The following is a 24,186-nucleotide window of genomic DNA, read 5'->3' on the forward strand; positions in this document are numbered from 1 at the left end:
ATTACTCTCAATTAAAATGTTATTGACATGTCTATTAAGTGAAATGTTATTGACACATTTATTGAGGTGAATATGTTTCTGCGATGTAGCATTATTTGGGCCATAACGCAAAATTTTGGTGGATGAGCCCATTTCAATATGCAAGCCCAATGTACGTACCTCCATAGATGTTTTGGTTAAACTGGCATGTACTTGACAATTTAATTTTGAAAAAATGAATGATCTTGAACTTTCGATCCCTGCGCTGCTCGTGAGAGAAACTCCAAATCTAAAAATGGTTAAACATTTTAATATTTAACCTACTTTTTCATTATTTAGCAAGGAACTTTGTTTTCAAAGGGATTCAAATTTGAGACTTATAACTAAGAATGAAAGAATACTTATCACTTCACCACAATCCTCATTGGCGCCCGTGTCTTCTTTATACCTTTGCTATAAGGTGCTTCTGGAATTAAAAGACATTTTTTTCACTTAACGTTCTGTAGAAAACAAGACAAGACATTTGGAGGTGAACAGCTGAAGAATAAATGACCAAAAGAAATAGTGCTGAATTGGGTTAGAGTTGTAGGGTTGGGGGTAGTACCACTATCTAATCAAAGTCAATTTAGTGTAACTTTGATCACGTAAGAATGGTAAAATGAACACTGCCTCGTGGCTGCTCATTAATACCAAACTCCATAACATATTAATTAGTAGAATTATATTATTTCTAAGATCTTAAATAAAGTATTAATCATTTAGGACTTAGGTAATCTCAGTATTTATTCAAATCAATATTTCTAAACAAGTCAAACTAATTGGGATACTATTAAATATTGGAAATTAACTAGATTATAAATATGTCGAAGTGGAAATCGATTTCTTAAACGTTGTTGAGATTATCAATTAAAAGGACATAAAATATCTTTTTTTTTTAGACCTATAAATTGAAGATTGTACGATATTTGTTAAAGGCAAACGATGCCAAGACTCAACATGTCTATTATAAGGAGACAATCCAACGTACCATTTTTTTAATAAATGAAGGACACAATCACGAAGAGGCATTAACTAATTCAAATAATATAAATAACCAAGAAAATTATATGTAATACACATTAACTGAACATTGAAGGGTTGTTTTATAGTTATCATAGCTATGTACATATTGATAATATAGGAATTCGTTACGAGTGTATTTATAGTTATTCATACACAATACGTATATTAGTAATTCCTTTTCTTTCTTACATTAAATAATACATAGACTCCCCTATAATTAATTTTTTTTTAAAGTACTAACCGAATGTGGTATTGAATTTAACATGAATAACTCTTCTTTTTCTTATCTATTTAATAAAACTGTATAAACTCTACAAAAATTAATATATGAATAACTTACTTCTTATCTAACGATCAAACGATCCGTTAGTAAGGAGTGTATGGATGTGTTCTAAAACTTTCCATTGCATAGAATATAGTTACCAACAATCATTTGTGACCTTAAATAAACCTAATATTAGACAAGGGACCCATTGGCCCAACTCTAAAAAGTAAGGATTAGACCCACAAGGTCACATCTAATTGATGGACTCCCACCATCTACTTCCCTTACTAGGGAGTATGATTAAACTATTGTTGCCCCATCAACTCTCAAACACAGTACCTTTCTCTCTTACATCTAAGGTCCCACTCCACATGCCTAGTCTAATCTAATCTTTAACTTGTGAAATTTTTTAAATTTATAACAAAAAAAATAAAGTTTTATTTATGGAAGTGGTAAATTAAAAGTATTAGACAATTATTCTCACTGAATTGTACTTGTACAGAAATGGAAACATACAAATATTGTCAAATCCAGAACAAGGAAAAATGAGGAAAAGTAGGTAATATTAATCAATAAAGTAATTATCTTGGGACCACTTAATTGATTAAAAAGTGAAATTAGAATAAAATGGGGTCTAAGAATGACTAATTAATGTAAGGAATTAGTTAAGAAAAAGGAGCTTACTGTCATCTCGTGAACCCTAAAAATGTGATGTAAATAGCTAGACGTGAGCTTATTCTTATAAATCGCGTGCCACTGATAAATTTTGGTCCTATTTTTTCAATATCCAACAAAAATTATTCAACATAGATTGATAAATAAAATTTATTGAGGTCTCTCTTTAAATTTATTCTTATATTGTTAATGTGAAAACTTATGTTGAAATAATAGCTCATCAAAATGAAAATAAGAAATTATACAATTGTTTTTATGATTTTATCTTTTACTTCACAAGAAAAAAATGTGTAAGAGTGGATAAATATATAATAACTTAAACATTATAGAAAATGAAACCTAAAAGGAAGCATAATCATTTTATATTAGGTTATTCAACCATTGACATAAGTAGATTGTAAATGTGATATAACGAATGAGATTGCTCTTTTCTAATTAGAGTTTTTATAGAGATTGATTTTTTTGTTAATGAAACATTAAAAATAATAATACAATATTACAATTGCAATATGAATACGAAGATCAAATATCTAGTGAAATAATGTAGGAGTGCATGGTCAGAGGTATATTCAAGAAGAAGTCATCGGGTTCACGTAAATTCATATTCCCCTCTATAATAGTGTTATATTTTTTAGAAATATTTAAATATAAATGCATGAACCACTTATGAAGTATCATATATATATATATATATATATATATATATATATATATATATATATATATATAATGTTGTAGGATGATGATTAGATGTAGCTTTCGGAGTGAGTTTAAAAATTGAAACATTTTTATTTATTATTTCTTTTTACCTGTAATTTTAAAGTTTTAATATCATTTTAATGATAAAAAATATAAATGTTTAAATCAATTAAATTTATATTTTTATAATAATAATACACTTATAATCTCGAACACACACTAGTATGGTGACTGACAGAAGGATTTGGGTTGGATTAATGATGTCTGAAGGCATTCTGGTAAGTACAGAAGCATGGGGAAACAGCTCCCGCGCTGTTTTCGCGCGCCATCATCCACATTAGGGACCCCTCTTTTTCTCTCTGTCTTGAAATGACATTTCTCCTTTATTTTTACTGTCTTTTTGTCCGTCTCAATACTATGTTTTTGGATTTATTAACTTGTATTTTCATTTATTTATATATGCAAAAATATCTTCTTTATACAAAAATAATAATGACGTATTTTCAATTCAGAAATAGTTGATATTACACTCCAAGCTTTACTCTTGAATAAAATAAATTGTGTAATCAACAAATTTAAAATATATCATAGAATGGGACAGTGTTTTAATTAGAGTTGGCAAATTAAAATTTTTGGAGGCTATTCAATTTTAAAAAGATCTCATAAACTCTTGGTATTTTTAAAAAACAGGATCTCGAGTATCCGTTGATGGAATATTCATATAGAGGTCAAACTTAAATCATACGAGTTTGAGAAATGTTCACTAATAAATATCTTTCAAAAGAAAGATTTAAGGAAGAAACAAAATTATATCTCGCTTCCTTTTTCTACAGTAGCTATTATATCTACCCAATCTACATCAATTATTTCGAGCCTTTTATTACTTCTCTATATACTGTCTATCGGTAAATTGTTTGTATTTGTGCTCATGAATAAAATCAGATTAAAATTTATCAAATATTGAATTTAATTTTAGTCATGAGTATAAGTTAGGGCGAAATTTAATAGTACATTCGTTTCTAATTATTTGTCCACTTTTCCTTTTATAGTTGTTCCTAATTATTTGTCCATTTTGATAAATTAAAAAAGAATAAATTTTTTTACCTATTATATCCACAATTGAATGACTAATTACTTTGAAAAATGTAGAATTTTTCATCCACTTCATAATTAATAGGAATAAAATAGTAAACTCATTATGTCATTGATTATTTTCTTAATAGATGTGACAATTTAAAAATGGATAAGTAAAAAGTGAATTTGTCTGAATCCAAAATATTAGAATATTCCTTACTTAATTATGTAACTCTCGCTGATCATATCATTGTTCCTTTTTCGATTTTGTGGTTTTCAGTACGTGACTCTTAAGTTAAAAGAATAATCGAAATGTAATCCAAAATAGAACAGGCAGAAAAGAAATTAATATTTGATAGCTTCTTGTAAGGGAAACAAGGCAACGGGGATCAAGGGAAAAAACCATCAGGTGTTTTAACTGTCTAATCTAATTTATCAATAAAATTAAACCTTAATTTACTACTCGAATTACTTATCCAATATTAGTAAGATGAATTTCCAACGTGTTATAATATGCTCAGTGTAATTTCATAACGAAAGTTTAACGTCATTACTATTTACATAAATTTTATCATATTTTATGAAAATAAAAAAATTATTTCCGGATTTAAAGACATTGATTAGATAGGTTGTTTTATAATGTCGTGCTATTTTAGGTGTAAAAAAATAGTTTGATTAAAAAGGTAACAAAGGATCATATTATTACTTTCTTAATCTTTAATTAACTAAAGTGTTTATATATTTTAATATTTTCCTTAAAGGTTGCAAAATGAGGAGAAAGTTAACATTGTCCTTGGTCATCAATTTATAATTACATGCAGATTTATTTCGTTTACTGAGCCTACGTTACCTAAAAGTGAAAATTATTTATATCTTTTTAATGGTTAAAAAAGGTAAAGATTTTCAACATGATTGAGTCAACATAATTAAATACCTTTTAATTAGGTGGTTTAAGAGTAAGATTATGATTTTCAAGTCTTAAATAATTGTTATTTGGAAAGTAGCCATTACATAATGGTGGATTATGACATGGAAAGAGATGCTTATTATAGATTTATAAGATAAGATTACCATAATTAAAAGAATGAATTACACTTGTAATTATTTTTATTGAAGTCTAAATTATATGGTTGAGAGACTTTAATTAGAGTATTTGGAATCAAATACTATTGAAGCAACAGCACCAGAAAAGGAATAATTATGATAATAAGTGAAACCCCATTCAATTTGCTTAGAAAAAAATATAATTAAGTGAACCACACTAATCCACGTTGCTTATAGTACAAAATGATGCATGAATCATATATGTACGAATCACATATTAATTATCTTCTCGGATTCTCATTTATTTTTATTTGATTAATGCTAAATGAACCTATCATTATCAAAAATATATATTAGGATCGATATTGCTACCTGATTTTTCTAATCTTTTATTTAACATCATAGTGTTAGTCAAACAGTAAATAAATGGTCCCCCAATGGAAAGTTTTTTGTACTATTGTTGATGGGGAATTAATTAATAATTGTAATAGTAATCTTCCATTTCTAATTGTCATTAGTTAATAAACATCTATGATTTAAATCTCAAAATACTTAGACGTGATAATGATTGGATTTAAGTAGATTTAGCTGGCTTATTTCTAGATTTAGGAAAATCAAGCAAGTTATATATATATATATATATACTTTTTGAATAAATATAATAAGCTCTTTCTATTTCACGAGCAAATGTATAATGAGTTAGGCAAAATAAATAACTTGGAAGATGTTCATCTACACACTTTATCAGAAAATTTTAACAATAATAAATATACACAACAAAAATTATTAAAGTTTTTAGATTTAATATCATTATAGGCTTTAGTTATAGTAAAAAAAAAAGTCATAGAATATAATTATCACAATAATTATCTTTTTAAATAATTATTTAGCGGAATATATAACACATTCTTCTGTATTTTTTCCTAGGCCTTCGCCACTTCAAAATTCCAAAAACATGAGTGTTAGCTTTTTCTATCTATTGTAAACTTACCGGATTATAATTTTTTTAAAAAACTGTTTTCTGATAATTTATCTAATTATCAAAGTTTTTATTATATCTATATCTAACATTAGAAATATATTTAATGAATTGATTTAGACTTTTAAATGAGCATGAATCAGATGGTTATTTAAAAAAATTGATGTTTTTATGAGTTATTTTATCACATTTAATAATATTTTTGATAATAAAGAAAAATGAGGGGAAAAAAAGAAAAAGTTGATAAATGAAATGTAGGGAACTGTTTGGGGGGCCAAAAAAGGTAATGTGAAAAGAGGTCCCTTTCTGGTTTGTAGCGCGAGAATTACGGGGGAATCGAAGTCAGAACCAAATAGTATCATTACACCAAACACTCCCCAAAAGATACAAAATCCTTACTCAGTTTTTGTTCTCTCTTTAGTCATTCATTCATATATCATAAACAAAAGCGGACAAGAAAATATATCTGAATTTTGATAGAAATTACCGTAAGATATTAAATTTTTAAATTCCTACATTATTTAATAATGCATTTTAAAATTATATATATATATATTACGTATACATAAAAATATTGCATAATTATAAATAGTGACGTGTCCACGTGACACATATATATCTTTAAAATAACTATCAATGCGCTCCATAAAAATTAATATCGTAATAACAATTTTGATCAAAATTAAAATATTTTTTAGACTGCTTTTTCCTTAAAAAAAAATAAAAAATAATAGGATAATGGCCAATATCTCAACTCTCACTTCAACTTGTCTTTCCATTAAATCATTACAAAATCAATTTGTTTGATCGTCAAATTACACATTACAGATCAATTTTCTTTTCATTTTATTCATTTAATAATGTATATGATTTCTCTTTATTTTCTTATATATCAGTATTCTCAAGAGTAAGAGTTGAAATAATAAATTGAGAAGATAGAGATAATAAAATGTGTCTAGTATTTGTGGAGCTTATATTTATGAAAAGTCAGTTTAGTACCCCACAGGGCACAGCCAACAAGGGGAAAACCTAATCAATCCAGCGTTTATATGTCATTCTTGTCTCTCTTTCCCAACCTTTTTGCATCCTTTATATATATATATATTTATAATATCAGTTTTTTTTTCTTTTTAATAGAAAAAATTCTTGTATTAACAATAAAACTTGTAAAATCACTAAGATGATATCATATCAAAAGTGGGAGAATATATATAAAAAAAAAACTTATAAACAAGTTATTTTGATTGTGAGACATAAATAATATCACATCAAAATTGTCACTCTTTCAAATATTTATTTCGGTCCACCTATTATCTTTTAACATGTTTTACACAACATAATTCAGTTTAATGTGGACCTTAATAAGGATAAACGAGTACTTTCGATCCACATATTACTCTTAATAATGATATTTTAAATCAATTACTACATAGCACGTATGTAATTTTATATGTGTGATAATAAAAAATATATAGAAGAGAAGAGGTCAGTTGCAGCAGTGAGTCAAGGGAAGTAGTGTTGAATAACTAAAGTCTGACTCCATGTTAAGCTAATGCATGTGCTCTTCTGTACATTTTTGTGCTATCACTAACAGTACTCTCTGCTAACATCCCACCAAAGTTTTTTCCCTTTTCCGATATTCGTATTAAAATTCAATAAAATTTAGTCTTACGTCAAAATGTATCATATTGAGGTTAAAAGGTAATTTTGAATTTTAAAAAAAATCGAATATGAAATTTCTAGTAAAAAAATGAAAGAATACTTATCAATTCTACCATAACAATAGTTATAAAATTTTATAGACTTACTATGCAACATTAGATTAAAGAGGAAAAAAGAAGCACATAGATGTGACACTGGTCATTTTCTTTGTTCTACTGTTTATCGTTGAATTTTCGTACAAATTAATCCCTCACTAGCTATTTAGCTACTTCTACCATTCTTTCTGTTCAATTTATTCATAGCTGAGCAGATGAGTTGAATAACTCAGAGTTAAGTCAAGGTACGTAATCAAATATGCATTCAAATTAATATTTTTATATATTGATAATATGTTGTAGATAACAACTCAAAATTATAATGTATAATAATAGTACTGAATAACACCGTTCAATATTATCTATTTATATAATTTTTTTTATGAAGTTGTGGACGAGTTAAGAGTCGTTTGATAAACTATATGAAAATAATGATAAATATAGTATTTTCTCCGTCTCATTTTATGTGGCACCATTTGATCCGGCATGAAATTTATGAAATAAATGAAGACTTTGAATTATTTACCAAATTATCCTTCAAAAGTGGATTACTTTTCTCTCTTCTAATACATGTATTAGTGTAGTATTTAAAATTAAGTGCGACCAACAAGAGTAAAATAGAAAATGTACCTTTAAATACTTATCATATAAAGAAATATGACATTCTTTTTAAGACTTACTAAAAAGGAAATGGTGTCACATAAAATAGAACAAAGGGAGTATATTAGTAATGATTGTATTTGTAATGTTTGTATTAGTAATGTTTGCATTAGTAATTCTTATGAATTATTTGCTTTGGTGTATGAAAAATAAACATATATTGTGAAAACATATTTGATTACAAAAACATCTTCCACAATTATTAGTAATACTAGTATTAGTTATAGTTGCATTAGTTATATATACTATATTATTTCTTATAATTATTTGATTTGATGTATTAAAAATAGCTTGTATAAATATATTTAATTACAAAATATCCTCAACAATTATATTTAAAAAAGATGTAAAAAAAGTTTTGAGGGATAGTTATGCCTTTAAAATGTTAAGGCATAGATAAAATTCCTTAATTTTACTAATATCTACATCTAAAAATTCATGATATCATAATACACTCTCCAATACACAAATACAAATATATAAAATATTATTGAAAAAGTGTACCAAATCAAATATTACTGATATATAAAGTTAATTCATGCATTAATTTTGATAATACACTATCAAATATTACTTAGACAATAAATAACCAATCTATATAATTCTAACCATCGATAAATCGACGACCCCTCACTAGTTTGACAGGATCATTATGATAAAATTGAAAAAAGTTATCATATAATCGAGTCACGGCAAATTAAGCTAGGTCTGATTTTTACAACTCTTGTAGCAAGTCATTTTTGTCAAGTCACAGCACCTTGAATGAATGTAGTTCCAGTTGATTTTATATAACAAAGATTTAAAAAGTACTTTTTTTAATAAATTTATAAAGTTCTTATAGGCACTTCTGATTTATAATTAAAATAATTAAATAAGTAAAAAGGGAGTAATTCAAATATATATGCTCTTAAAATATATTAGAATTTACTGAATTTAAATAGTTTCTAAGTTCATAGTATTGAAGTATATTTTCAAAGTGTTAAAGTTTATTTTACAATTAACAAATCAGAAAATTTTATATAATGACAAATTATTAATTTAAATTAAATGTTATAATCATAATTTGATTTAGTTGTGTTCCATAGCAAAATGTTGACAGTCGCCTCTAAGTGTATAAATTATGTTTTCGTTTGTATAAAACGTGAGAAAATTGAATATTCACATGTAATACATAAAACTTCGTCTTATACGCATATAATTATACAATACAATATTCCCCCGCCCTATTCTCTTTTGTCTTTCTCTTTCTCGCTTTATAATGTATAATTTATGTTTGTATAGAGCGAGAGAGAGATTGATATTTGATATACGAATATTTTATTTTAATTCAATTGTATACAAATTCAAATTTTATACAGATATACAAACACATAAAAATGAGTTGAGAGGCTACCAACAATTTATACAAACGATAGCCTGACAACAATTTACACAAATGGTCAGTCAGCAAAATTATACAAATTCGAAGAGGAGCCATCAAATTATACAATTGCTCTTTAATATATATGTATATCGAAATAGTCATATCATATGTATTATGGAGTGCAATTATGCAAACTATAACTATAACATACAAAAATAATATTTATGTTTGTTGTATGTGAAAATTGTTCAAAAATATTAATCAAAACAAAATCATTGTCAAATCAACTTAAGTCGAAATGAATAATATCAATTCTTTATAAACAAAAAGATTATAGGACACAATCCGAAGACATAAATGAAAGAATCTAAACAATTGCTAAAATCATTTATACCTTTTATAAACAGTAGTGTGCTGAATTCGAAATCAAGTCAACTTGTATAATTTCGTTGTTATGTGATTCAACATGTTCCATGTATTTAGAAAAAAGATAGGTTTTTTTTGCCTTTAACACAATAGTTTAGAATTTGTTATTTGTGATATTTTCCTATTTATGTTTAGTTTTATAGATTCATACTCCTAGTTTATTTTGGTTGTTAATTATAAATACGGCTCAGTAATGGAGTTAGAAATTTTAATAAAGGGGTTTAAAATTTGAAGAAATAGACAGACGAAATAGTTGAGGGAGATTCAATCAATATAATTTTCTATCGAAAGGGTTTAGATGAACCTCTGCCACTGAATAAAGGTACGTAGTGAAAAATACAACGAACATAGAGCAATACACCCAATATACAAAAATACAAAGTTATTGAGTTGTTTAATAAAGTCTCCTTCCTATTATTTATAGATCAATAAGTTTATTCTATATAACCATTGTTTATTCATTTGGGTCAAAATAACCCATTACACACATTTTTTTCAATTCATCTCTTACAAAAATCAAGACTCAGACTCAAGATATTCACTCCCTATTTAGTGAGTCCTAATAATAGAATATATTAAAATACTTACATAAAATCATATATATGAATGAAAGAAGTTTTTATCTTGTTGATCAATGCATATAGATTACTAGTTTGAACTTTGAGTGAAATTTTTTTTCTATTTTTTATTGTATTTTTAATCTTAGCAAAAAAAATTAAAAAATACGTTATTCTTACTCATTTTGTTTCAAATGTTTAACATCACATCAATTTTCGTCCATATAACTTTTCCAATACAAATTCAACTACTTTACTAGTTGTACTTTAATTTTTGTCATCAATATTTCATCAAATACCTTTCAGTAAAATATTTAAAACATCGTATAAGAATTTTGAAAATCAATTAAATACCCAAAAAAAAAAAAGTTAAAAAATTAACTCTCTTTTGAAATATAAAAATAAAATAAAGTAACAAACTATTTTCTTTATAACTATTTAGTGGTCTTTCTTGCTTTTTCATGTAAGGTGAGTACATTTTTATATATTTTCCAATATATATATATACACACCTTTCTTTTTTCTTCAAGGAAGAACGTCTTATCACCCTACGCAGCCGCTACTAGTAACACCCCCCCCCCCTCCTTTTTTTTTTTCTTCCTTGCTCACCACAATAATCTTCTAAGATCCCTTCCAATTTCTATCTTATGATAATAATAAACTTTATTTAAATATGCACAAAATTTGTTTATTTTTAGCCAATAAGAAAGAGATCTCGTTGAGTAGTTGAAAAAAAAACTTTAATTAGTAGTTGAGGAATAATAAGTTTCCTTTTTTTTTATAGGGTTTTTATTTAGTTATCATCATCATCTTGATTTAGGGTTTTTTTTCCCCTTATTTAATGGAGAATAATAATTATAATAATCATGTGTCTGGAGAAAATTCAGGAGGTCAAAGAGGTCATTTCTTTTATGGAGGAAATCAAGTTCTTGGTGGTGCTGCCCCTATTTATGGTAGAGGTGGAGATTGTTATGATCCGATGATAGTAAAAACAGAAGGTGGAGGAAGTACTTCTCATCATAACCATACATTTCATTATCCATCGATTATTCGTAATCATCATCATGACAGTACGGAAACTTCTGGTGGTGGTGCTGGTGCTGGTGAAGTAATCGAAGCTTTAAAAGCCAAAATTATAGCTCATCCTCAATGTTCTAACCTTTTGGATGCTTACATGGACTGTCAAAAGGTATACACATTTTACTCTCCGCGTTTAATAATCATGATGTTTAAATCAGCTTACAAACGCTTAATTAATTGAATGGATACTTGTCACATCGCGATAACATATATTAATACTAATTTATTATATCCATCAAGACTGTGAATCACCGACTGTTTTTTTCCCCCTAATTTTGATTGTGTTCTCGTATAAAATCTGCTAAATTTGTTCTAACTTGTTCCTATTATGAATTTCGTAACTTATCGATGAAAATTCTATATTTATGTTGAAAATTTTGCTTATTTGGTAAAATTTAAATAATTTTCTTTTACTATTAAAATTTTATATTTATAACCTCAAAATTTAAATGACTATGATTAATGTTACATTTTTGCATTCTCAAAATGTATAATACCCAAAAGAAAAACTAAAAAAAATGGTATTGTTTTGATTTTTTTTTCTAGCTTATATTGCTATCACAAGATAAATAAATTACTCTATAGTGTGTTTAATTTGAGTGTTAAAATTATTGTAAAGGTGGGTGCACCGCCGGAAGTGGCGGCGAGGCTGTCGGCGGTACGGCAAGAGTTTGAGGCGAGGCAACGAGCTTCGTTGACCGACAGAGATGTTTCCAAGGACCCAGAACTTGATCAGTTCATGGTTAGTTTTTTAATTTTCGAAACAGACCTTATCCTTATCTCATATTGAATTTTATTTCTCTAATTTCGTAATTTTATCTAAATTTTTGCGCTTGCTCCTTTTGATTTTATTTATCTTTTATACTAACAATAAATTTTCCTTTTACTTTGTCTGATTTAGTAAATTCAGTCAATTTTAAGATTAACCTATTAAAATGAATCACTAATAAAAAAATTTTCAAGAGAGTATTAAACTCGGAGTATATATGTTGGATAAATTCACTAAATAAATAATATTATAGACTTAACATATCAAACTCCAACTCTACGCTCTCATTTCAAATTCTAAATCCGTCTCTATTATACAGGAAGCATATTATGACATGCTAGTCAAGTATAGAGAAGAATTAACAAGGCCTCTTCAAGAGGCAATGGAGTTCATGCAAAAGATTGAAGCTCAGCTTAATATGCTTGGTAATGCTCCCGTTCGGATCTTCAATTCTGGTAATTTTCTTCTTTCTCATAAATATTACACTGTAAACGAAGTTTAATAAAGAAAGACTTTTTTAAAAAAAATTGCTAACTTAAAACAAGTTAAAACATATAAATATTTACTTGAACATGAAAATCATCTCAATAAAGTAAAGTCAAAAGTTTAATATTATATTGTTTTTCTACATGGTAAGATAACATTGTTTTAGACAAAATTTAAAAGGAAATGCTAGAAGAATAAATTGAATTTAATTTGTTCTTTCATGGTAATTGCCAAGCATGGAAAGAATGCAAGAAGAATAAATTAAGGGAATGATAAAAATTTCATATTTGAGTGCTTAAAGAAGAAAAAAACCCAAAGACTAAGGGCTATGATTTGAACTTTTGTTTGTGTGTTCAGTGTAAAAACTGTTGGTTCATTGAATACTGTTTGTCCCAATGCATTGCTATTTCTGTTCAAGACAACTTTGACCCCCCCTAAAAAATATCATTCTTCATTTCCAATTAATGCTTTTTCTGTTGAGAGATACAAAAGAACATCGATGGAGTAAGAAACCCTATTTACGAGTGTACGAAGAGTAGTAATAGTAAAACCACTGAATGTGGTGCAGGTAGATGAAGTTATTTATCCTTTAGTGATTTCGAATTCGAATTTTAAATATGAAAGAAATTCTTAAAATTTTTTGAATGGGGCCTATATGATGATGTGAATTGTTTTTTTATAACCATGATATCTAGACTAGTTTAAATTCGTCTGAATTAATTTCATCTAAGTATCTATAATCTCTCATTATCAATAGCTATAAAATAAATTTTTTCATCAAAGACACGATAAACAACAAATATTTTTACTATCATTTGAATCAGAAACCTAATTTCACCAAATATCTATTATCTCCCATAATAAAATACTATCAGCTCAATCTATTTATCAAAGAAATGATAAATAACAGATATCTTTATTAAAATTTGAACCCGAAATCTCAAAAGATTCTCGATTCACTTTATTAATTGTTGAGCCACGTCATGCATTTTGACATTATACATGCATATATAGTGTGTGCTCTATTGTTTATAAAAAAGAAATGAATTGGTTGCATTTTATGCAAATAAACAAATAGAGAGACAGACAGATCTTCTAGATATAAACAAATGTAGGAAGCCACACGTTTGTTTCTCTAATCTTTGTTTAATTAATTAATTTAGATTTTAACTTTATGGGTCCGGTCCAGTGTATTCACTGACAAATTTCTTAATGGTGAATATTGTTTCCCACTTAATAAATTCTACACTACACTTATCTGACACTCTCAACAGAAACTACTTGACTCCTACAGTACACCTCTTATGAACTAATTGTGGTTTTATCTTCTTCTTTATGTCCAGTTGAAAAAATAAGACATAATTTATTATTTATATCTTAATCATTAACAATATTCACTTTTTAATGCATTTTGCAAAAAAAAAAATGAATTTGCTATATTCAAAGTATGGTTAGTATAGTAAATTTGTTATTCATACTAATTGATGTCTACTCGTAGACTTTGGAAAATGATGAAAGATTAATAAATTAATGTTAAAGATGAAATACGAAAATATCTTTTAATATACTGAAATTTTAAAATGTATGCCAAGTTAAACCTAAAGGAAGAAGTTAAAAAGGAATGTGGTGTTTAGAAGCAAAAGTAAGCACATGCATGTATCTTAAGGTAGTTTTTAGGAGTATAACAATATTGGTGTTATTTCCAAGTAAGTTTGCTTTTTGTATGTGGTAGCAATTAGGCATTGGGAAAATGAAGAACTTTGAGTGCTGTTCATATCAGTGTTCTACCATGTAGCCTAGTACCATATCTGTCAGATATATCTGTACTCTCTGGTTGGATAATTGGATTCAATGATATTTATTTACTATTGACTTTATATATTTCTTAAAAGTTATAAATTTAAATTTAAATTTACTATGCCATTCTTTAAATATTTATAAGTGTAAATTATAAACTAAAACTATTCATTGATTTCAGAAAATGGACAAATATTATTAAAATTTCAAAGTAATATAATGAATCACTATTCGATAAAACTACGTGCACACAATTTTTGTAATTATACGTGAAACAAAAAGATATTTCATATAATTAAATATCAATTGTGTGTGAGACATATAAATAAGATTCTCCGTACCTTTATGCTCTAGCTATATCAAAGTCAAGGCTCTTATTTCTACTGACTAATTATATGTTAAGAGAATCTGGTCTATATATGCATCATACTCTATCTTAATTTTATGTGACGCTTGAACATTTTCAATTAGTTTTAGAACATACATGATTTTTTTTATCTATATTAAGAAACAATGCAATTTAATTATTAATCACATCACAGTTTATGGTGATGGATATTTTGTGAAATTAATCGAAGCACCATAAAAATAAAAAATGAGCATATTGTTGTCGCTTTGTTTCGTTCTCTCTTTTCGTCATAATTTGAGAAGAGTGGGGGTGGGGGTGAATTGTCAGTTCAGAGGTCTAAGTGTTTCATCTCTCCCTTTTCTCTTTCATAATATGTCTTCAAGTGATTGAGAAGAAATGTTTTCTGCTTCCTTTCATGTCAACATGTATCCAATAGTATGAACTTGCAATTATTGCCTATGTTGTTCTGACTTTTCGAGAATATCAATGGGTGTGTCGAGTTTTTTAAAAGTAATAATTTTTAGAGAATTCGATACAGATATAGATATAAATAGTGGCGTAGGCAACATTTTTGTCAGAGACTACATGCTTTTGTGACGAGTTGGGTGCCAATTCAAGATTTTCTGTTAATTTAAAAAGGAGAAAGTCAAACAATATGAGCCAAGGGTTGAAATCCAAGCATCCGAGTAAAATTCGCAAAGATCTTCGGCCACTAGGCTATCGATCTCTTTTGTGACAAAGGTGTTCAACAATTAGTATATATTCAACAATATCTATATTTAATCTGTATATTTAAAAAAAGAAAATTTGACAAAGAGTGTTTATCTAACCATCCTTCAATGTGTAACTCCGAATGCGAATGTTAATATCGAAAGTGAAAAGTCCCCATCATCACCATTATGTATTTCATATGTAGGATTCCCTTCTCCTTTTAAAGAACCTTGTGTGGTATAAATTCAATATAGTAGAAACTCCAAAGCCAATATAAAACATTGGATGAGAATTAAAAAATAAAGAAAGTTAAAATTGTTCTTAGACCTATCTCAGGCACTATCCTCCAACCAAGAAAAATGCATACACAGACATTTCTATTTTGATTTTCTCAAGTGTTCTTTTGTGTTATACATGAAGCATGACATGTTATGGTGTGTTTCCTTCCTTGTATTGTTTTTTCTGTGTAGCTATTTCCAATTTGCCTGTGATTGAGGTGTAATTATTGTTGTGTTAGTTGTTGATTAGCACTAAAAATAATATACTCAGTGTAATATCTAAAGTTGGGAAGAATAGAGTGCACTTAGTCTTACTCTTACCTTGTTACCTTCATAGCTTGTGAAAAAATAGTTTTACCAAAATGGAATTCTTCAAAGACTAGACCTACCACTTGGATTGTGTACCTATGATACAAATAGATTAGTAGCCAGCTTATGTATTATCATTGATTTTTTTGTTATTCTAACTTAAATCTAGACTGGATTTAAATTCGAACATTTAAGGTTATCTTAGAATGAATTTATAATATTTCAAAATAATGAGTTCAAACTTCTACATTGTGGTAATTTTGTATATTTAAATTTATGCTTCGCGTGGAAAATACTAGTTCAAATAAATCCAGTGCTAATGAGGTAGGTTTACCTCAAATTGTACAAACATAACTAGATTTACTCCACTATTGAAGGGAATCTCATAGCATTAAAATTATCACGTGGCGATCTTTAGGTCATCGAGTTGAGTTGTATAATCAATCATTAATATTTGCATCAAGATAAACAGCTTACATTATATGTATTGTATTACAAATGTGCATAGAGACTTTTCTTTTGTACCTAGATGTACTATTGATTACAAGTATAATAGCAAGGTTAAGATAAATTATTGTTATTATTATTATTATTAACCTATATATATTATGTTGTTTTGTTGATTATAGAGGACAAGTGTGAGGGTGTTGGATCATCAGAAGAGGATCAAGACAACAGTGGTGGAGAAACTGAACTTCCTGAAATAGATCCAAGAGCAGAAGATAGAGAACTTAAGAATCACTTGTTGAGAAAATATAGTGGCTATTTAAGTAGCCTCAAACAAGAACTTTCAAAGAAGAAGAAAAAGGGGAAATTGCCCAAAGATGCTAGGCAGAAATTGATCACTTGGTGGGAGTTGCACTACAAGTGGCCATACCCTTCGGTAAATATTTACTCCTTTTGTCTCAATTTATCTGATTTAACGCTATGTTTTGAAATTTTGAAATTCGTGGTATTATGAACAAATCTTAAGTATTTGTATGAACTATAAATCATTTCATTATAGAAAAATGATGTTTTGTTTTTGGGACGGACTAAAAAATATAATATAGGTTAATACCATTAGATCGCTTAATTGCTAGGTCTTTATAACAAGTTAATTTTGTATGATTAGTATTAGTTGCTAATCTAGTAATCATGGTACTCTCTTTGTTCCAAAATGTACATGTCACTTCTCATTTTTTCAATAGTCGATGTGATTAATCTTTGTTTCTGAATCGGATTTAGATCAACTCAATTTTCCAAAATAAAAGTTCAGATATTTTCAAAAATTATATGATAAAGTTTATCATAATTTGTTATTCTACTTGTATCAATATAAAAAAAAAAGTGCTACATTTCAATGTATCACATAATTGGTGCGTAGATTAAGTAACTACTCCTGACATTCATGTCATTTGTTGATAAACTTCATTCGTCTACTCGATTCGATTTTTTGACTTTTCTATTATGACAATATGAAGAATATTACAAGTTTCACAAAGAATGAGTTGACCTATATAAATAAGATTGGTTACCTGCTACGATATTACAGGAGTCGGAGAAGGTTGCATTGGCAGAATCAACAGGATTGGATCAGAAACAAATAAATAACTGGTTCATTAACCAAAGGAAAAGACACTGGAAGCCTTCAGAAGACATGCAATTTATGGTGATGGATGGTCTTCATCCACAAAGTGCTGCTGCTCTTTATATGGAAGGTCACTACATGGGTGAAGGCCCTTTTCGTTTGGGTCAGTAATATTTATGAATTTTAATAAATTAAACTTTGCATGCTACATTTTCTTAATTGGGAAAAAAGAAACATTTAATTTCCTTGTAAGGTGAGTATGAATAGTATGGATTTTTAATTAGTTGTAGTATGTATGTTTCTAGCAAGCCTTATAGGCCTAAGCACAAGGATATTTTATTGCTTGTTCAATTGTATATGGTGAGAATCCTTTTGTATTTAATATTGTAATGTTATTAGTGTACCAAAATCTAGTGTTAACTTATCCAATGGTGTTAATAGTATTTGGCTCTAGTAGTTTAGTTGAGTGTCTAATATGTGTTAGGCGATCAAAAATATGATCAGTAAAAATTCATATAGTTTATTTCGTATTGAGGCATAGTAATTTATTGGGTAATATGGGTCATATAGTTGTGTCAAATTTATGTGATAATGTTTTCCAGGGTACGTGAGCCTTGTATTGCACAAGGTGAATGTTGTGCGCACCATTTTTTTTAGATTCATACGTAGAGGTAATAAAATTAAGTGATGTAATTACAATTTGCTTAAAATGGGATTGGTTATTGGCTCATCATTTTGTCAGTTCAAATCATTTAGTCTTAAAAATTTATGTTGATATCAAATACACGTTGATCCATGAAATTTAATTTCAGATGGACTTTTTTTAAAGTATATTGTATATAGCTAATAATAATAGAGAAAACTTATAATTTCATCTGATATTGAAATATTATAAATGAACAAATAAAACAATTAGAACTTTGCAAGAATTGAGATGATTGTCAGGTTTTGACCCGGCTTTTTAGCCCATACTGGTCTAAATAATCTTTGATTAAGTAAGTAATTCATTCATTTATTAATTTAATCTATTTTGACTTGCTTAAGTTTAACTCAATGTGTCCCTAAAAAGTTATCATCTGAATTGTGATGTAGTACAAAGTAAAAATATTTGATTTGGATTTTATGGTCAGCCAATAGCTACAAAAAGAACTGCATCCTTTAAATATATTTAAGAGTTATACGTTTTATTTGAAATAAAAATTCACACGGTCAATCAACTTAAGATTCCTTAATATTCAATGAACAATGTGAAGTGTACTAATATCAGAAATAATATTGTATCTTCCTATTAGTAAGGATACAAAAATGAACCAAAACATTTATCCTCTGAATGAGCAAATATATAATGGTTTATCTATGTGGGTTAGTGATATAATGGTGAGACTGTTTCACCCTTAATTAAAGATTTCGAATTTGATCTCTCGATATGAAAAAAATCCAATTGAAAATGCTACATAACAAAAAGTCTTTCTGTGCGAAATTCGAATTTAGTCTGAGCTATATAGTAGTGTCTTTAGTATATCCAAAAAAAAATATTTTCAAGATTGGTAATAATGGAAATGATGTATCTAAGGAAAAATATATGGTCTTCAGTGTTACAAAGGCTGTAGTGAGTAACTTCTTAACAAAATTTTAGTTGTGTCCAACTTTTTTCATTTTTTGGAAAAGTTACTAAATTTTTGTCAATCGAATAAAATTTTATTTTATGATATTTATATGAATTTCCCCTTTTAGCCATCTATCGAGCACTATGATGGATTGTGACCAAGATGAGGATAAACTAAACTTCTCCCAAATATAATGTTAATGTAATAGAAATGACTGAGTCGTTTATATACTTTTTAAGTTAAAAGATTATACTATAAACGCCTTTGAATGGTCAGCTCTATAATACTTACTCGCACCAAATGTATTTTCTAAATTATTTAAATTTATTATAGTTAAGCGAATTAATGAGGTAAAGATACATACTAATTAATCAATAATTAACGGGAAAATTATATATAATGACAAACTAATAAATCAAATTAAATGTTATAACCACATTTTAATTTAATTGTATCGTGTGTCAAACTGTTTGTCAGTCACCTCTTTTCCTCAAACTCTCGATTACTCCCTCTCACCTTTTATGCATTTGCGTTTGTATAAAGCAAGAAAAAATTGTACATATACATGTATTTTTGTTCCCCTCTCTCCCTCACCCGGCTGGCCACTCACTCATATCTCGCTCGCCACCCCCGCCTCTGTCGCTTATACAAACAGAAACAAAATGTATAAATTGTGTTTTTATTTGTATAAAACGAGATAAATTGTATATATCTTCGTCCTATACACTTATAAATTATACAATATAACTATTCCCCTGCCCAATTTTCTTTTGTCTTTCTCTCTTTCTCGTTTTATACATACATAAATTATACAATTGATTTGTATACAACTGTTTCTTTTTGTATATGTATAGCGAATTATACAATTGATTTCTTTGTATATGTATAGCGAAATAATACATATTTATGTTTGATAATGAAGCGCAATTATATAAACTTTACTATAGCATACAAAAATAAATTTTATATTTGCTATGTGTGAAAGTTGCTCGTATAATTAAAAGCCGAGAGTTTATATACACTCATAATCAGTAGTCATAATAGTCGTCGATATACACTTAGCCACAATTATTGTATAATATTTACACAATAAGTGTATACAATATACATTATATACTGGCTAAATTTTCCGACAGAATAAAATTATTTCTCAAAATTCTATCTATAGAATATATCATTTGCCACCAAATTTTGAGCCATGTGGGATGACAACATGTCGTCAGGCCATTTAAGTATCTCTTGACGCAACTTTTGCTCACATGAAAGGCTTATATAAAAAAAGGCCTATATACAAATTATAATTTTTCTCTATGGAAGACCTTTGATCATTTATTTATTTGTAACTAATAGAACAAGTAAACAATTCAAGTTCTCTCCTATATGAAACTTTCTTTGACAATTCTCTTATATTTAATTTTTCTATCAATTTCCCATTCCCCGGCGCTCTTGAGTGTAATAAGATCGGTTTAATATAGCCAAGAATCATAAATAAATTGTTTAAAGACGTAAGTAAGATGTCAAGTGTTGCACATACGAGAAAGGTAGTGTTATATTTGGATCTTTTGTCTTCTTGGTACTCCACTTATTGATATGGGCCTAGCGGGTGGGCTAAAACAGAATAGCCCATTTGCTCTTGTAATTTATTTGCGATCCACATTTCCAATTAGTTCGTGATATCATAGATAAAAAAACATGAAAGACGTTTCGAATGTATGAATACTTCTTTACAGATTAATTAGTATTTTTCCATTTGGAATAAAAAGAGGAATAATGCTTATCTGAGTACTCCTAATACTGAAAAGTCTGTAATATTTTAAAAAATAAGTGTAGGAGATGAAAAGAAGATTAAAAAGTGACAAATTGATTTGACTTTTATTGTTCTATTTGAACAAGTATTTATTTTTAATTAATAATGAGAACAAGTGTAAGAATTTTTAAACATTTCTTTAATCATCAGTAAGAGAATTTTTTTTCATTCGCACAAATATTCAATCTGATCTAGTAAAGATTTATTAAATTATGAATATAATATTAGGGGAGAGTGTTGGTATTTGACAGACAACCGCCCATTTGTGTTTATTTAATTAGTCAAATAAACAATAATTACCTAGTGAAGATTTTCATTTTCTAGAAGATAAGTAATAATCAAGATTCAAGAGCCATCTTATTACTCATGACATTATTGACATTTTATGTTAAACATATTCTAATATTCACTAATCAATATTTACTGCTTGCTTTAATTAATTACTTCAATATAGTTAAAGATTGTCAAATTAGCGATAAACCTATAAACCATTAAATTCATGTGATTTGATTCATTCTGACTTCCTAAATTATTATCAAATTAGCGATAAGCTGAATTGAATTTGAATAGAATAAAATGGACAAATCATAATATACCCTATCAAATGTAAATTGAGCATAAATATTAGACTGGATCAATGGGGCATTGCCATGATGGACCCCGGGGTGCGTTTGCGATTTGGATATTACTTTCTCCGTTTATTTTTATTTGTCATGTCATATTTTTTAAAAGTTAATTTAGATAACATTAATTTGATATTTTAAATAAAAAAAATTAAATATTCAAAAACTATATAAAAAATACAATAAATTACAACTTTTTACATCTTAATATAATTAAAAAATATATTTTACAATATTAAACAAATTTCTTATAGTTTAGCTCTCTTAGTAACCATGACAACTAAAGTGGACGGTAGGAGTATAAAATTGCAAATGATCTGATAATGATTAAATTATAATGACTCAATGGGCTGAATTTCATCAACTTGTTCATTCTTAATTTTTTTGACATATAATTGACATTAAAAATAGTGTCCTCTTGAGTTTATTAAAAGTGTTAGAAGGTAGGCAGGCATGGCCTTTTCTCCAAAAATATGACACGTACACTTTGTATTATATTTAAGAGAAATTGTATTCTCAGTATAACCAATCTAAGTTTGGATACACAAAATAAGAAATGAAGTTTGTCATAAACAAGTCTAAAAAGTACTCTCTAATTAATCATGAATAATTAAAGTTTGATTAGTACTGATAAGGAAGATGCTAATTAAAAATTTATTAGGTTAAGCTTTCAGAGCGTGCCAAAATTGACGTATAAGGACAACTAATTAATGGACGTGGAGGATGACGATAAGAGACTGGTGATTACGATCAAGAAGTTAATGATTATATTGATTTTTTTAAAAATTTCATGTCGTTATCTTTTATTATCAAAAATTGATTAAATTTAAATTTACACATTGCATGACTTATTTATAAGGGTGTCACTCCTAATAAAGAAAATTTTATTACCATACTCAACCTAAAATCTCTGGATGAAAGATGGGGGAATTTGAACTATCCACCAGCTACCACAATCAATATTGGTGATGTTTATTGATAGTTCGGAGATATATTTATTTTTTTTTCAGCTATATAAATGTCCCTAGAACAAGTTATTAGAGTTTTTCACATAAGTATTTGTTTGTCTTCAAGTATTATCACTAGTGTATTAACAAATAACAATCACTTTCAGCAGGATCTCAAAGAGGCAAAACTCAAATTGTATTAAACTTCCTAAAAGATTATTTAGGTTAATATCAAATCGTCTTAATAGTTTATGTGTCTGGAAGTCATAAACAAAGTAATGAGCTTGACGTCCTAAGAACTTTTTCATTTGTGGATCAATCCTATTCATTGTCAATAGAAAATCATACTCCCTCCGTCCCGTTTTATATATCCTCCCTTTTTATAGATAGTTAAATTTATATATTTATTATTTTAGAAAATTTTATGCATACATATATATATTTTGTCCAATTAATTAATTTTAAAAATATATTCATTATTTATTACAAAATTTACTTGAGAAAACATCAAGAGATCATGCCATATATAAAATTTTGGACAAAGAAATATTTAACCTGTTTTAAAGTTCCATTTTCAATAAATGCAGTAATTAATGAAGTGTACAGTATTTTTATTACGTGGTATTCACAATTGTTATTCAACCATACTACGTCATTTACAAACACTAAGGAACTAGGAGTACTAAAAGTTAAATAGGATGAGAATAACTTTTTCCTTAGTCGTCATTCGGGATAACACAATTAGTTTAAGAGGATGATCTTTCATTTAGATAATCAAAAATCGATTATTTTTCAATGCCTTTGAGTTAAATTTATCATGATTTATTTAGTCCGATTTATCTTTTTTATTATATAATTTATGAACTATTATACAGTAAATGATTTACCTACTGGCCATTACACGGCAAAGGACGTGATAAAAGCCACGAGTTATTTGAAGATCCAAAATAAAATCTTTGCTCTAGATGTTTCTTTTAAAATCAAAAAAAATCGACAAGCATATGTCAACATTACCTTGACCGATTAAAAGTTAGTCCTATGGTAAAACAATTTTAATTAAAGTAAGGCATCTTAGTTCTCTTCATCAGAAAACATAAGCTGTTGAGAAATCAAAAAAAAAAAAAACTCTGTTGCTTTGTGCTTGTACTATTCTACCAAGTATAAAGAGTAAAATAGGAGTAACAAATAACCCCTTTCTAAAAAGTACCATTCAAAACACTATGATAATAGCCATCTAATCTAATCATTTTAGCTAGTAAAATTTGTACAACAAAAAAGTCAAGATTAAACCAGTAGATCAAATAGTCTAAAAG

The 24,186-nt window shown here is 27.5% G+C and overlaps 1 protein-coding gene across 1 annotated transcript; it reads left to right on the top strand.

Moving 5' to 3' along the window:
- Positions 1-11,208: 11,208 nt before the first annotated feature.
- KN1 (homeotic protein knotted-1) lies at positions 11,209-18,313 on the top strand. The gene is given in 5 exon segments (NM_001246878.2): positions 11,209-11,729; positions 12,240-12,362; positions 12,709-12,844; positions 16,949-17,202; positions 17,854-18,313. Coding segments are annotated over 5 exon segments (1,068 nt in total). The 5' UTR covers positions 11,209-11,381; the 3' UTR covers positions 18,061-18,313.
- Positions 18,314-24,186: the final 5,873 nt, after the last annotated feature.

Source organism: Solanum lycopersicum, chromosome 4, assembly GCF_036512215.1.
Source record: "Solanum lycopersicum chromosome 4, SLM_r2.1".
Lineage (NCBI taxonomy): Eukaryota > Viridiplantae > Streptophyta > Magnoliopsida > Solanales > Solanaceae > Solanum > Solanum lycopersicum.